Source organism: Carex rostrata, chromosome 14 (genome assembly GCF_964058835.1).
Source record: "Carex rostrata chromosome 14, lpCarRost1.2, whole genome shotgun sequence".
Lineage (NCBI taxonomy): Eukaryota > Viridiplantae > Streptophyta > Magnoliopsida > Poales > Cyperaceae > Carex > Carex rostrata.
In genome coordinates, this window is record NC_135931.1 from 3,323,706 (window position 1) to 3,341,298 (window position 17,593).

At 32.5% G+C, this 17,593-nt stretch overlaps 3 protein-coding genes across 3 annotated transcripts in view; 2 read left to right on the top strand and 1 right to left on the bottom strand.

Annotated features, from left to right (window-relative positions):
• Positions 1 to 1,039: 1,039 nt before the first annotated feature.
• Positions 1,040 to 1,480, top strand: LOC144564941 (uncharacterized). The gene has a single exon (XM_078314528.1). The coding sequence runs from the start codon at positions 1,120 to 1,122 to the stop codon at positions 1,369 to 1,371; it is 252 nt and encodes an 83-aa protein (XP_078170654.1). The 5' UTR covers positions 1,040 to 1,119; the 3' UTR covers positions 1,372 to 1,480.
• Positions 1,481 to 10,432: 8,952 nt separating this feature from the next.
• On the top strand, positions 10,433 to 10,725 carry LOC144565546 (uncharacterized). The gene has a single exon (XM_078315336.1). It carries the CDS (start codon positions 10,433 to 10,435, stop codon positions 10,691 to 10,693), a length of 261 nt encoding a protein of 86 aa, XP_078171462.1. The 3' UTR covers positions 10,694 to 10,725.
• Positions 10,726 to 13,498: 2,773 nt separating this feature from the next.
• ABCC13 (multidrug resistance-associated protein 11) overlaps positions 13,499 to 17,593 on the bottom strand; it is a 64,990-nt gene continuing 60,895 nt past the window's right edge. Inside the window, exon 36 of the mRNA XM_078315074.1 lies at positions 13,499 to 13,508. The gene's annotated coding sequence lies outside the window, so the exon portion shown is untranslated. The remainder of the gene's footprint in view (positions 13,509 to 17,593) is intronic.

The following is a 17,593-nucleotide window of genomic DNA, read 5'->3' on the forward strand; positions in this document are numbered from 1 at the left end:
TTAAAATTTATGTGAAAAAAGTCAAAAAACTATTGTTGGTTATGTATATCTATATGAATATATATATATATATATATAGAGAGAGAGAGAGAGAGAGTGGCTAAGCTCAAATCGTTTGTTCCTGGGCTCAGGAACAAACGATTCAGTTATCTGATTTCCGAAGTTCAAATGGCCGATCCAAACCGTTAGATGTTTAATCTATATTAAAATGTGCTTGGAGACAAAATTTCATATTTTTTGGAATTTTTTTACTATTTATTAAGAGGGTTTGAAAGTTGTTGTTTTTATTAAAATTCTACACCATAAAAAAACAGCGACTTTCGAACCCTCTTAATAAATAGTAAAAAAATTCCAAAAAAAATATGAAATTTTGTCTCCAAGCACATTTTAATATAGATTAAACATCTAACGGTTTGGATCGGCCGTTTGAACTTCGAAAATTGGAGAACCCAGTCGTTTGTTCCTGAGCCCAGGAACAAACGATTTGAGCTTAGCCATTCTCTCTCTCTCTCTCTCTCTCTCTCTCTCTATATATATATATATATATATATATATATATATATATGCGTGAATTTTTATTTTAAAATCCGGATATATAAATCCGCATGAAAATTCACATATGCGTCCGCATACCGTATATGCGGTATGCAGTGGCCTTCCGCATGCATGAACAAAACTGTATTTTAAAACACTTGTAATAGTAGCGCTACGCCGCTACCAGTCTACCACAGAAACTTAAATTATTCACTACATCATCTTCTTATAATCTTATCCACACGTCGTTAGAAAGGACTATTAAAAATTGCACACCGCCATTTCATACATGTGACGATATGATACTTGGTCCTCCATTTTTGTAGGAAAATAAAGAAATAAAACAGCCCCTAGTTTCTAGGACATGGAATTCTCAATACCAGCGTCTACTTCTCCTCCCATCACTTCATCTCAGTGATTGTGAAGTGCAGCACAAACACCTCCAATCTATATAAATACAAGTCATCCTTATTCCGCTCAAACCACAAACCACAAACCACAAACCACAAACCACAAACCTACCTACGATCGAAATTAAAAATCAATCAGCTGTCAAAAATCAGACAAAGTAGCAGGATAATTCAGATGGCACCTACAGGGAGAGTTTCATTCGTTGTAGCAGCGAGCGTCAGTGCAGTAGAAGCTCTGAAGGATCAGGCCGGGCTTTGCCGGTGGAACTATGCATTGAGATCTATGCAAAGCAGAGTGAAGCAAAACATGGGAGCCTTGTCTCAAGTTAGAAAGGTTTCTTCAGGTGTCGGTTTGGAAGAGAAGGCGAAGAAATCAGAGGAGTCATTAAGGACGGTTATGTATTTGAGCTGCTGGGGTCCTAATTAAGTTTATTTGATTGGGATTATTAGTAGGAAAGTAGAGATGGCAGTATAGTTTTATTGATTTTGTAACTGTACATTAAGCAATAATTAATTTAAGCTCAAGTTTTGTTCCATTTAACGGATCTCAATTTTGTCTCTGTTCTATTCATATTGAGATCCAACTAAATCCGGCAGTAACCCCAATTTTCCTAATTCGAGAAAAATCGAATTATATATCCCAATTTACCTAACTGGGAAATGAGAACACAGGAAGTGAGGGAACCAGATCATTTGCTCTGATGTGAGCAGTAAATTTCTACTTCTAAAGTAACTGACACGTGGATTTGATATAGATTTCAACATTTAAATATTAAATATAATTTTGCTTCAAAATTCATTTCAAACTCATGCGCTAGTGATTTTAGAGATGTAAATTTTCTGTTCACACGAGGACAGGATATTCGGTTCCGGAAGGAAGATATATTTTTCTATGGCTTCCAAAACAAATATTTCGCATTAAAAAAAAATTAAGACATTAATAAATATTTTTAAAATGTAATATATATCTCATAGTACCTAATATGATTAATCGTAGAATAAGTCAATAAGAAATGATTATTTTAAAAATTATATTACATCTTAAATATATTTTTGTTAGAAATTTATTTTATAAAACTCAAAATTTATTATGTAAACAAATATTAATTTTAATATTAACGTTTTAAAACTTTATGAATTATAATGCTGATTTTAGAGTTGTTTTCTTCAAAATTCATGACAACATTATTTCGTTGTTTCTAATTAAGCGGATGATATTATTTATTTTTGTTTTACATTTTCGTAGTGAAAATGTTCCATTAATAGAACTAATAGCTTTTACAATTGATAATAAATGTCCAAAAATACTCCCTTGCAAAAGAAAATCTTGTACTTCATATTTAGTTGTCAAATAAAATTACTCTGGATTAAATTAATTAAAGATATTATATTTAGTTAATGAAGAAAGGGGAGGTAGCACAATTGGTTAGAAAAAAAGAATCAGATCTCCTGTCCCCTGAGGTGCAGGAAATTCCTGCCCCCAGAGTCACTGCGGGGTGGGCCCGGTTACTATTAAAGGGTTTGGGGTTAAAATGGTTTTGGGTTTAGGGTTAAATGGGGGCCCACTCTGCAATGACTCTGGGGGCAGGAATTTCCTGCCCCCAGGGGAGTAGACGATTCGGTTCTTAGAAAAAAATCCTAGAATTGTTGTACTCAAAGATCGAGAGTTTGATTCCCCTCACGACTTCGCAGCTTCTGCAAATATTTTCAAAAAAAAAAAGAGTTAATGAAGAAAAAGAAAATTGTGAAATAGATATTACTTTAATCACGAGATCAATTAAAATGAAGTAAAAGGTTTACTTTATCGTTTACTCTACAATCAAATATGACTCTAGTTTTTAGATCTACTAATGAAAATGACATAACTTGTATATTGGCAATGAAATGGAGAGTGGAGAGGGTTCAATGTTTGATAGTTTAATTCGCATCAAAATTTATGTATACTTGATTCACATGTATCTTGAAGTTATCAATGTGAATTTTAATGTTGATTAGATAGTTTAAATTTAATGTAAAACCGAATTCAATCTAATGTACATCAAACTACCTCTGATTTTATGAAATAGAGCTGAAATAACCACGACATAGCGAGTCAGCCAAAGGGTGGAAGCACAGTGACAAATGAATAGTTCGGGTTCGATTCGACAGAGTCAAAAATTCGTAATTCGGTATAATTCAGGAATGATTTGGTACAATAAGGAAGCAAAAAAAATCCGCATTCTTTCACGTTTTTCTTGCAAATAATTCGTGACTTGTGTTTTATTCACGAATAAAATGTATTATATATTTTTTTTATATTTTATTCGGAGTTCGGTTTGAAAACATCAAAAAAACAAATAAAATGTAAATTATTCGTGAATTTATCGTATATATTGTTACTATAGATGGTGGAAGCGTAATGTTTTTTTTTGGATGAAAAAATCTTGAAAATATCCCTTGATGCCAAATCTATTTCTGTATATATGACTTGAAATTAATTATGTTAATGCAAGATAACTATTGAATAGATCCGAAATAAATAATTTGGTGTGTTGCCTTTCTTATTTGCTTATGAAAATTACCACAAAATATGTATTCATGTAACGGTTTAAAACTAGTAAAATTTTCGTTTACAGTTTTATACCTAGTATCAACCACGAAATACATAAGTATCAAATAATTATACATTATATTATTTTATTGATCTTGATAAAAAAATTGAAACATAAAACAAAATCTTACACAAATTAAACAAATTTACTGTCACATATTGAACCGAAATACTATTTTAAAGTTTCATATGAGTACACAGGAAATTATCCCTAAAAAAAAACCAAAACACCTCCGTTTTGAGGGAATTCTATATTTAACCAGGCCGCACAGCCAATCTGCAGCCTCATTTAATGGAAACCGCACAACCAGTCTGCGGTCTTAGACCGGAGTCCGCAGATTCAATCTGTGGTCCCACTTTTTTTTTAAGAACATCTATTAACTACAAGGCAAAAAAAAAAAACCAATTTGTGCCAAAATTAAAGCGGTGGTCTCCGAAAGGATGTGGTTTTGGTCATAAGGATTTTAAACAAAATCATTTTTAAAATCGGGTCTAAACTAGGGGTGCACAAAAAGCTCATGATTCAAAACTCAATTCAGATTCAACTCACTATAACTCAAGTTTACTGACTCAGTTGATTTATGATTCGATTCCAAGTTACCCCCAACTCGGTTCGGAATCAACTCGGTTGGACTCATCACACCAAACCCTAATTCATATATTTCTAATTTTTGAGCCCCTAAAACCTTATACCTTCTTTTCAGATTGCAGCTTAAAACTTTAAAAAAAAAAATTCAGAGAAGCGACTAAACCTAATCCCCAATTCCCCATTCCCCACTTTCTGTCCACCTCACCTTTTCATATTATGTACTATTTAATTATGTGTTGATCATTATCTCATTATGTATTGCTTTTAATTGTGTATTATTTTGGTAAACTATGTATTATTTTTTTTGTTCGAATTAAATTAGTTTGTCTCACTATGTACTACATTATGAGTCACAAGTCGACTCGCTTCGACTCGAGCTGCTCGCGAATTGATTCCAAATCATAGTTTTTAACTCAAAACTAGATTAGTGACTCGGACTCAACTCGGCTTATAAGTTCGCGAGTTGAATCCAAGTTGTTCTCAACTCGGACTCAATTCGACTTATGAGCAGCCCTAGTCTAAACCATCGGTTTTGCATCAATAGTCGACTAAATTTATTGAATGAAACAATAGAAGTGAGAAGGACAGAATTCAAACTGAGATATTTAGACTATGTTCAAGGTAATGAATAAATTAATCTGCGGCCTAAGAACATTTATTAACTACAAGACAAAAAAAAGATATATAGTTTCTGCCAAAATTAAAGCGGTGGTCTCCGAAAGGATGTGATTTTGATCTTAAGGATTTTAAACAAAATTATTTTTAAAATCAGGTCTAAACCATCGATTTTGCATCAATAGCCGACTAAATTTATTGAATGAAACAATAGAAGTGAGAAGGACAGAAATCAAACTGAGATATTTAGACTATGTTCAAGGTAATGAATAAATTAGAGATTAATTATTGATAACAAACTAATTAGATATTAATTGGAATTAATTAATAATATAGCAAATCATGTTACTAGAAAATATTTTAATGGCTCTTTAAATTCTATAACTCATTATAAATAGGCACTATATAAGTACTTTTTTTTTCTCAAAATTTAACAATATTATCATAGCAATAATTTAAAATGTTGATATTTTCCTCAACACTCAACTTTAAAGAACTGAATCAAGCATTCAGGTGAACTAACACAAACATCGAAGTGGAGAAAAGACACAAACCAGTCAAAACGACCAGCCAAGTATAGGGGTGAAAACGGAGCGGATAATGCTGATACCATATCCGCATCCGTCGGATAATGAGCGGATACGAATACAGATACGGATAGTAAACGGATATCAAAATTCAAAACCAAATCCGACTTAAACGGATACGGATACGGAACGGGTAGTCCACGGATACGGATTCGAATACGGATATAAAACAAATAATGGTCGGATAATTAAGATATATGAACTTCTAAGATACAAATATTAATTAAAAAATTAAATATAAATATTAATGATAACTATGCATTTTATATTAAATATTAAAATTTTCCAGCATCTTAATTAATTTAAAAAATCTCATATAAAATAAACTGTAAATTGCTAAGAGCAGTACAATATTAATATTCTATTTTGATTGATGGTTTGTTGAGAGACCACTTAACAAATTCTCATGCAGGCTATGCAGCCCATATAAAATAAAAAGTAAGAAGTTGTAACCCATATAAAATAGAAAAGAAAGGTGCTGGACAGCTGGAGGCTGGAGCGATATTCGCCAAGAAGTGTTGGTTGCTGCCTCCGGTTTGTATTCCTTCATTAATCCCACAATTTCAAACCACAATATTCGAAGCGCTAGAGCTTAAACCACAATATTCGAAGTGCTAGAGAAGCTATAAAAGAAGTTGGGGCTCTAGATTTCTTACTTGAACGGATTCGAACTCGCATAGTGGGTTTGGAACTTGATCGGGTCTGCGGATCCAGCTAATGGATCTGTGGTAATGGGTTTTAAATATTTTTTAATTTTAATAATTTTTAAGTCTTGGGTTTCGGATAGTTTGGATATCCGCTCCGTTTAGGATTTCGTATCCGAATCCGGATTTTCAATGGATATTAAAAAATTATCCGAATCCGTATCTGGAATTATTTGAATCCGTTTAATTCGGATTCAGATTATATGCGGATACGGAGCGGATATCCGCCGGATAATCTGGCTCCGTTTTCACCCCTAGCCAAGTAGCAAAGATGCAGATACACTTGATTTTTTTTTTCTTCCAGTTAATAAATGTTCTTTAAAACAAAAAGATAATTATATAAATCCCCACACTCTCATCTTCCATCATTCCCCATCTCTTAAACCCCCCATACACGTTTTTAGAGATGAGTTTTTTTTTTTTCAATGTTGTTAGCATTTTTCACGATCTATGAGGAATTTTGCGAATTTAAAACCACGAACGTATTCTACGCAATTTTATCTTTTAAATGAGATCCATGATAACATACTTTCGGACTCATCATCACACAATTATTTATACCTTATCGTGCAAGTATTTATACCTATACTTGTAAGTATTTATCCCCAATCGTGTTTAACTTCCATAAACTAACTTAACTAACTAGTTTAATTAAATTTATTCAAAACACTGTGGTCTTCCAAGTTTAATTAAATTCATAGGTATATATACTTGGAAGATAATAAATTAATACTTGCAAACTAAAATATTAATACTTGCATGTCTAACTTGATATGACTATATGGGGGGACCACTCAAACTACATGGTAAGAAGAATCATACACGTTTTTAGAGGTGAATTTTTTTTTTCAATGTCGTTCACATTTCTCACGATCTATGAGGAATTTTGCGAATCTAAAACAACGAACGTATTCTACGTAATTTTTTCTTTCAAATGAGATCCATAATTACATACTTTCGGGCTCATCGTCACACAAGTATTTATACCCCATCGTGCAAGTATTTATACCTATACTTGTAAGTACTTATCCCCAATTGTGGACCATGCATCTCCGCATCAACCTTTCCCAATCGTCCATGCGTCAACTTTTCTCTAACAAAAATAGTTGACCACATAAGTATAAATATTTCAGTGCATAGGTATAAATACTTGTAATACTTGATATTAATACTTTTAAATGTCAGCAGTGTCATATGTGTAAAATACTAGTTATAAATACTTAAATGACGAGGTATAAATACTTGTGTTACGACGAGCTTGAAAATATGTCATCATAGATCTCATTTGAAAGATAAAATTGCGTAGAAGACGTTCTTGGTTTTAAATTCGCAAAATTTCTTATAGATCGTGAGAAATGTGGACGAGATTGAACAAATAAAATTGGGGGATAATGGGGGGATGAGAATTCAGGGCCCAAACAAAAATAGGGTCGCTAACTGGGTGTGCGGACTCTAGTATTTTAGTCCGCAAATTGACTGTGCAGCCTGGATAAAAATCAAAATCTACCAAAACGAGAGTGTTTTGATTTATTTTTTTTAAATATGGTATTTGAAACAATTTCGGCATATTGAAGTCTATTTTTATCTTCATTGCACACTTCATAGTTATATGATTTATATCCATATTTTATTAACTATTAATTACGTCAGATTTTAATGGTAAAATAGATATTTAGACAAAAATCTAACACAACACTCGATGTTGTAAAGGTGCACTTGTAACATTGTTTGCTTTAGTAATTAAATTATATCTATTGATCTTTGCGCAAAAAAAGTGTAGAGCAATTGTTAGGGAATTTATTGGATTGTCTGTTATAATATAATTAAAATAGTCAAAATAAAATTTTATTCAGTTTTCAGAGATATAGCCGAATCAACTGATTTAAACTTGTCAATAAAATAACAACCGAACCTAAATAAATAAAATAAATTTTGATTTATTTTATTGAATTAAAAAAAGAAATTAAATTTTAAAGTATGAAAATTCAATACAAACACAAATATATTTAATAATCATAGAAATAAATATAAATTATATATAAGTTATCGACATTACATATGTTCATTTCCATACAAAATATATATCTAGATATTTTAAAATATCCAAATCAAAAAACTTCTTCATTCAAGAAAGTGAAATATACAGAATTTGATCGGTTCGATTTTTCTATATTGAAAAATCTAAATCGACTTAAATGTAAAAAAAAAAAACAAAGTAATTTACAAATTCAACTTATCAATTTAAACCATAAAATCAAACCATTTAATTCAAACTTTTTTTTATTCGGTTGAATACCACAATGAAAACCTCTAGCAATTGCGTGGCTGAACTTATCTTTTTGCTGATCCGCACCAACGCTGCGTATGATGAAAATGACCTAAGCTAGCAATGGTTGTATTTGTATCTGTGTTATCTTGCACCGTTATACCGATGTGTAGGCAGTGTAGCGGCCCCGCCCCCATTCCCACTTGTGGACACAGTGACAAATGAATTATTCGGGTTCGGTAAAGTGAGGTAAAAAATTCACGATTTGGAAATGATTCAGAATTATTCGGATCAGAGATCTCAGTCCTGCAATAAAAATATATATATATATATATATATATATATTGGGAAAAATTCGGAAAATTTTCGTGAACAATTCATAAAATTCAGAAAAAGTTCGTAAAATTCGTGTATTATTCGGGTTTAATTCGGTCTACCGAATAATACGACGTTCGGTTCAGCATCACAAAAAAAAAATTATTTAGATATAATATGTGAATCTTGTTACTGTACTTGTGGAGGCAAACAAAACTGTCCCTTGTATATTGGACACAGAATTCTGAAACCAGCTTATGGTTTGCTTTTGTTTTGTGTTATCTAGGATCTACTTTCTATGGGACAAAAAAAATATCCCATGACATTTGTTTCATGTGGATGAAAGTGAGAATGTTATTCTCACTTTCATAAACGGACCTTAGATTCAAGCCATTGGAATTAAACACAGCGTTGAAGGTCAATTATATAGGCTTTTTAAGTTAAATATGAGGGTCAATTTTATCGTAAATGTATTTTACTTTAAAATTATGTATAATTATATAAATTTTAAACATGAATGAAGATTAATTAATTATCATTTTTGTTTCCATATAGATCTGCCTGTGATGAGAATCTCACACGGCTTAACCTCAAATTATCAAACTTTCAGGAAGAATTTGGTGATAGTGATACAGTGTTTTTTTAGGAAGGATTTATGTCGTAATATTTTAGTGGCAAGTTGATATTTTTTTTTTGCGTTAATATTTTGATTTAAAATTGAAGGTGTGTTTTAAGTGAAATTTCACAATCTTTTTAGTTTGTTTGATACAAAATAATTAATTAGAAAATAAACGGATCATTGCAGTTGTTAAATTTTTGTATATTCGTAGATAAGAGTTTTAAATTTTGTCTCAGGCATATTACAAATTGAAAAATAAACTGAATCCTAACTTTCTAAAGAGCGAACTTTAGGGTCAGCTCCAGAAAAGGATACGTGGAAGAAAGGGAAGAAGAAATCACTATGCGGAGGGGAGACGTCGCCAGTCTGTTCGGTTAGTTGCCACTTAACATGCTCCAGAAAGGGAGAATCGGAGAGGGAACGGAGGAAAACAGTTACTGTGCGGAGAGAAAATGAGGTGAGAATCGTGTTAATTTTAACAAAATCTTTCACTTTCAAATTGGAGTGTACGATCATTATGCAGAGCCTCTTTCACCCCCTGCTTCTTTCCCTTCCCTTCCATTAATGAAGTTTTACCCTCTTGTTCTGGAACACAGCCTTAGAGCCAGCCGCCAGCGATCCAATCCCCCTCCAATCTCCATCCTCATCCACCCAGCTTCGTTATTTTCACTCTTTGTAAGTCTTATTTTCGACACAATATCTCCTCTCTTTTGGTACTATCTCTTGGAGTAGAGAGAAGAATGAGAGGGAGGAAGATCGGAGCTGAGTGAAGCCGACTAGAGCTAAGAGTGCAGTATCATCGGAGCTCAGAGCGTAGCATGTAATCTTAATCGGAATACGATTGTGAATAGATCCGATCATTATGTATCTTTATTATGTTTCTATTTCTAAAAACAACCATAACTTAAAATTTAGAACTTAAATGTCAAAATAAATTATCAAATTTTCATATTTGCCTTGCTGGAAAATAATTAATTTTACGGCAAACAGTTACTTTTAGATATACTTGAACTGATGAATATCTAATTAATATGCCTCAAAACCGAGCTTATTTTCAAAATGCAGCACCTTGTTTCCCTGCCACATCTCCTTTGTCTTTTCTAAACCTTTCTAAACCTTTTCCCTTTCCCTCTCTATAAATAAACATTCAGTGCATGCCATCAACACAAACAACTCCAAATCTAACTATCTTGTAAAGAAAAGATGGCACCAATAACAACAAAAACAACAGCAGCGTCTTTGATCATAGCAGCAAGCTTGGGTACAGTCGAGGCTCTCAAGGACCAAGCAGGGCTTTGCCGGTGGAATTATGCATTGAGGTCCGTAAAAAATAATGCCAAGAGCAGAATTGGCATTTTTTCTGAAGTGAAAAGGATTTCTAAAGTTTACACGGATGAGAAGGCGAAGAAATCCGAGGAGTCGCTCCGCATCGTCATGTATTTGAGCTGTTGGGGACCTTATTGAGTCGATATCTTATATAGCAACATGATCGACGAGTTTATAACCAAGCCGATTCGATCTGAATCGGAGCCAATTCGAAGCTATAATTTGCAAATTCATGTCAATATAGGATAAACAGACCTTATTGACATGTTTTTAAACAAGAAAGGAGAATTGTATAGTACTTTTGTTGTATATGAATGGAAGAAGATTTTGTGTAATTTGGTGGGCTTGCATCATATTTTGTTCTCTCTTTACATGAATGGAAGATCATGATATACTTCTTTTATATCACACTTTGTTTAGAATTGCCAAGTTCTCGTTCAATATGCAAGTAAAATGGGCCTCCACGAAACGCTATCCATCATGGGCCTTTTTGAAAGCCCAATTATGTTATTTGAGCTAGTTGAAAAAACAATTATACTGATTAAGAAATCAAATAATTATTAAATTAAAAATTATAAAATGATAGATAGTTTATCTGTATTATAGATTTATGTGATATAAAACTGACAAGAAAACTCTATCAACATGCCAAATTTTTAACGCCTACAAAAACAAAGGTTTTCCTTCAGCATGAAATCTATCAGCATGCCAAATTTTTAACTCTTGGGTATCCAAATGAAAATACTATTAAAATCAATTTTGCAAATTGGTCCACATGTTTATTAAACTCAAAACATTGGGTTGTGCTACAATTTTATTATAATTTTTAATGAATTTAATATTACAAGTATCATACTTGTAACTTAATTCTTTTAATATAATATGAAAGTATCATGTGTGTAGTTTAATAAATAATAAATAGATGAATTAGAATTTTAATAATAAAAGAAAAAAAGAACAACAACAACAACAATGATGATGATGACGACTATCATATTTATTGGTGTCAGCAACCTACTAGCATTATTGTTATCATTAATTTATTGTTGTTTATTTATATAAATTTATGATTATTATTTGTTATGAATTTATCTATTGTAATGATTAAGATATTCATCATCGTATTAATTTTTATCGTTTAGAACACAAAATGAAAAATCAAGGAAGAAAGAAAAAAAAAATAAAGAAAGACATGTGCGGCAAATATTATAAAAAATAATAAATCGGAGAATAATAATATTTACTTTATATTTTTGTGTTCTCATATGTACTTATATTTGATTAAGCTGCTTGCTACATTTTACTTGTTATATTTTATATTTTATTTGACAGTTTAAATAGTGAATTTCTAAGTCGTTAACTCGTTCATTGGTTAAAAATGCACGATGTTATTCGATGTCACCAAAAAAGGGTGTCATCCGGATGACACCCTTTTTTTGGTGACATTGGATGACACCGTGTATTTTCAAAGTTCAAAAAGTCGATCCAAACCGTTGAACTTGATGGATATGTTAAAATGTACTTGCAGATCAAATTTTATATTTTTCTGAATTTTTGTTACTATTTATTAAGATGGATACAAAAATTCAACGGTCTGAATATAACAATTTTGTTAAATACTTAATAAATAGTAAAAAAATTCCAAAAAATGTAAAATTTGACCTGCAAGCACATTTTAACATATCCATTATGTTGAACGGTTTGAATCGACTGTTTGGACTTTGAAAACTTTGAAAATGCACGATGTTATTCGATGTCACCAAAAAAGGGTGTCATCCGATCCCTCCTCTAATAATAATTCAATATAGAACACGCACTATAAATAAGTAAAGGACGTCTCCAGTGTTAGTTTGACTGGAGAGGTGTGGCATCTACGACTTTATCTGTTGAACCGTTCTGTTCTGGCAAAACACAATCACGGAAGATGACAAGAGTGCCAAATGACACGTTGCAGAGATACGAGGTGACTCCTCGGCCTGCGGGACCCACGTGACTTCCTGGCAGGGCTCGGTTGTTTTGTTCGGTTTCTTTCCTCCCAACCCATTCCGTAACCCGTGATTTGTAATTCCCAAGTATAGTAAAAAAATGGATTCGATTACCGTTGAAAGTACAAACTTCCAAGTGTTACTCAAATCTCATACTGGTCCTATTGAGATCTCATCGATTTTTATCATTGTTGATAGTGCTTGAAAATTTACCTTGGCATCAAACATTATTTTTCAGTTTTAACTAATTATAGTGACGCAGATGTTAATGTTAATATTTATGTGATATTGGAGATTTCTTTTTCTCCAGATAGAAAGATAGAAATTAACATTCTAAATTTTATTTAATATTCATAAAAAGATTATTCATATATTAAACTCACAATCACAAAATATGTGATAATGCATGGGTATTGAAAACATCAGTGGCGGACCCAAAAAGAGTCAGAAATAGACACTTAATTACCTCTGAATTTGAATTTGTTTTAGATCTAGTGTTATTTTATAAGATGAGGGATCGGATGACACTCTTTTTCGGTGACATCGAATAACATCGTGCATTTTCAAAGTTTTTAAAGTTCAAATGGTCGATCCAAACCGTTCAACTTGATGGATATGTTAAAATGTGCTTGCAGATCAAATTTTATATTTTTTGGAATTTTTTTACTATTTATTAAGTATTTAACAAAATCGCTATATTCAGACCGTTGAATTTTTGTACCCATCTTAATAAATAGTAAAAAAAATAAAAAAAAATGTAAAATTTGATCTGCAAGCACATTTTAACATATCTATCAAGTTGAACGGTTTGGATCGACCGTTTGGACTTTGAAAATACACAGTGTTATCCGATGTCACCAAAAAAGGATGTTATTCGATCCCTCCTCATTTTATAATTATGTCTACTCCTGGATGGATATAATGACTATTCCATGATTTAATTCACAGTCCAGTAGAAGAAAATTTCACGGAAAAGAAAGTCAATCTAGATTGATTCACGTAAGAGAAAGAAAGAAAAAAAAAAGATGCAGTCTAATTCGCTACTCCACTTAAAAGAATCGTTCATTTGTTAGGAGAAAAAAATGTCTGCTACTAAGGATATAAATATGTACCGTGTCGTGACTAGTCATGATGTAATTTAGATCACGTGTCTTATCGTGCCGTGATCAAATTTGGAAGGATGGTTATGGCACGTGAATAGTCACAACATATCAATCGCGTCGTGACCACACGTGACGTGTCCAAACGTAATTGGTCACGTTTAACTGTTTTTTTCATAATTTAGATTAATTTATTTAAGATTCACCATTTGATAAAGAACTAATGGTCTTAATTACACATGACTATGTGTCGTGCTGTGACCAAATATTTTTCATGACATGTCTTATCGTGTTCAATTTTCAAAAAATGGTCAATGTCATGTGAATACATGACGTTCATCATAACACGTAATCGGCACACGTGCTGTGACGGAAGTGTGTTGTGTCATAAGGTATCTGGTCATACTGTGACTTTTTTAAATCTCTATCTAATACGTTTCAATTCATCAGGAGAAAAAAAAATTATACTCTGATACCTCGCATATTTAGCCTATATTTGACTTGATTTCGTACCAAATTCACGTTCTAAATTGTCAAAATCATGTGCATTTCATTGATATATCTTTAGAATTTGGTACTGCTGAGAGTTTGTTTGTTTTCTGCAGGATTGGAGCAAAATAAACGAAGAAATGGTGTTTTTGGACTTTCTGGTACGGCCCTTACCAGGCTTGGTATGGCCCTTACCAGACTTAGCCGATTCAGCCCATCTCCCATCTTGTACGGCCTGGCCGTACCACCTTGGTACGGGCCGTACATAGATGCCGCCTGACAGAATTCAAATCTTGGCAGAGGCTATTTAAAGCGAGGGATCTCTCCATTTTCGAGGATTCCTTTCCATTCCAGATTGAGAGCTCAGAGAAAGAGAGAAAGAGAGAAAAGGAGCAAGGAGAGAAGAAGAAGGAAGAGGAAGAGGCGAGAATCGACGGATCAACCTCTTCTCCACATCCGATCTTCGATCTAGTTCTATCATGCCTCTCTTTATCTCTTTATTTGTATTTCTAGACAGATCTATGACTTGTGAGTAGTTGATCATTGTTTCTAGGGTTTGTAGATGGATTTTCTTGATTTGTGTTGCTTTTCTTGATCTGGATCTTGTATGAACTCTTTTGATTGAATTGATTGTGTATTTGCTTGTCTTGATTGATTTGTCTTTCTGTGATTGCATATGGTGTGCCTATAGTGGTAGATCAACCCTAACAAGGTCATGTGACCATTGCTTTCTCTCAACCAAACCAATCCCTTTAGGTAGACTTGTTCGAATTGAAGCCGAAAGGTTGAATTCTCCTCTAATTGACAGATTAGAGGATACCTTAGATCTCCAATCAATCAACTAGAGGATCTGGACCAAAACACGAGAGTTGAGGTTTAGAAACCCTAGAAGGTGAAGAATTGACTCCAAAACCTAGATCTTGAGCCAACAAACGAGAGTTGAGGTTTAGGAACCTTAGGTATGGTCAATTGAATCTTTCTGAAGAGTTTAATACGAGGTACCAGCAAGAAATGCATCAACTCGAACTTGTAAGCTCTGTACTGGTACATCGGTACGGGTCTTACAAGAGTGGTGCGGCCTACCCGTACCAAGCCCCACTCGGCTTGGTCGGACCAGGTTGGTGCGGCCTAGCCGTACCAACTTGGTAAGACCCGTACCACTAGAGGCAAATCAGAGATGAAGTCTGAAACCCTTGAAACATCTTTTATCCCAAATCAAAACACAGTTTATACTTTTCCTTGCACAGTTACTATTCTATTGCATTGTTTGATTGTTTGAATTGATCCTTTAGGAAGATTAAATACCAAAATTCCTTCTTTCTCACTTCTAGTCTTTAGTCGAGATAAGTAAATATCTAGATAAAGGAACCGTCCCTGTGGATCGATACCCGATTATACTCCTCGATAGGGTTGTGCACTTGTAACCCTAATCGGAAGGTGTAACCGCGGTTTTAAAAGGTACGCTCTCAAGCGTACCGAAACTTGCGTTGCGCTTTCACGCGAACATACTCTTATCAATATATTGTACCTACCTCTAATTAAAATTCTGCCGTTGATGAATAACATCATTTATGTTTCTAGTGTAATAACATTCATGATAGTTGTAACGTTAAGATGATTTTGAAATAGATGAAAATACTAATATTCTAATAATAGTGAAAAAATGAGTAAAATAATTACTCTAAAAAAAATGCTTCTAACCAACAATCAAATTTTTAGTCCCAAAATAAATATAAAATAAAATAAAACTTCTAAAATCTAAAATTGTAAATAAATAAATTCGAATACTTTCTATAAATTTATTCGAGAAAAAATAAATTACAACATGTAAAGACAAATTCACCTCTTGTCGTTATCCACAGTAGTAAAGTTTTCACAAGGTTGCAAATTGTGGACACTAACTTTGATTTTGGTTAACCTAATTTTCATCTGACTTTGACTTTGAAGAACCATGATTTTGGTAAAATCAAAGTTGATATCTCCAAAAAAAAAAAAATTGAATACGCAGACACAATTTATGTTCACATTTCAAACTACGTCTCTGTCAAAAATGAATTTTTATCATAATTTGTGGTATTTTATTTTTTTTTAATGATAAAAAAATGGTATTTGAGAGCAACGTTTATGAAACTTCACATAAAAGTTGTTGAATTAGCTTCAAATTATAAATTTAAATTATTATAACCTTAAAATAATGAATTTAAATTATTATAGTATTGTTTTTGGACTATCTATGTACCCATATAATTTTTTTTCAGTCTCTTAATTTATTTGATGAACTAAAAAATTTAAAACTTAAAACTAATAAGTTGATTGTGATTGATATTTTAAATTTATCATTTAAAATTAATCCGATGGTTTACAAAGTCAAACAAAAACCAACCATGGAAGAAGCACATTATGAAAGAAAACGCATTTCAATTCTCCGAGTATTAAGTCAAAACATTTTTGAAATAGAGAATTCAAAACAGTTAATTAGCAGCCTAGCATCAATAGCATACAGCTGCTGTACATCCATTTCCATTCTCTTTCTCTCTCTAGGTACGTGTGAGAAAGACCTTGTATTTCTCATCCGAGTTGGCATTGATGGCACAGTGCTCAACGGTCCCCCAAATTATTAATAGCTTCAAATTCATATATGCAAGTGGGTATAACTATCCAGAGTATTTTTTTTTTATTAACAACCAATAATTGTTTCTAAGTTCCCCAATTTTGGATGAGAAGTGTCCCAGTGTCTCATATTTTTCATATTTCATCATGCCTCATATTTTATATCTTTAAAAATCTCATATTTTTCATATCTCATTGTATCTCGTATTTTATATCTTTGATTTTAAAGTTCAAATTGTTGATCCGAACCGTTTAACATAATATTTATATTAAAATATACATGGAGATGAAATCTTTTTACTAATTTAAGATAGATAAACAATGTTTTTGATCCGTTTAAAAAATAGTAATTTTCTACTCATCTTAAAAAAATCCAAAATTATAAAATTTCATTCCTAACCATATTTTAGTATATATATCATATTGAACGGTTCGGATTGATAATTTGGACTTTGAAAACAAAGATATAAAATATGAGGTACGATGAGATATGAAAGGCATTGGAACCCTCCTCATTTTGGATATACTAACAAAATTAATTTGCAAAATTAAGCATGTTCAAAAACGTGTTATAATAAAAGAAGCATGTGAATAACCTCAGTTAGAGTGAAAAAAACGTGTCGTGACGTGCTGTGATTAACACGCTGTGATTTTAGTCTCGTGCTGTGTCGTGTCGCGACCAAGTTAATTTTTCATGTATTGTGTCATGTCGTGACTAAAATGTCAAGGGGTGGTCACGACATGCGAATGGTCATGCCACGTGAGTCATGCCGTGTCTAAACGTGACTCACGTGGCTATTTAATCATAATTTATATTAGTTTATTCAAGATTCATTATTTGATTAAGATCTAAC

Bases quoted from the DNA above. Each gene is read 5' to 3' on its own strand.
- LOC144564941 (XM_078314528.1), top strand. From the start codon at position 1,120: ATGGCACCTACAGGGAGAGTTTCATTCGTTGTAGCAGCGAGCGTCAGT.
- LOC144565546 (XM_078315336.1), top strand. From the start codon at position 10,433: ATGGCACCAATAACAACAAAAACAACAGCAGCGTCTTTGATCATAGCA.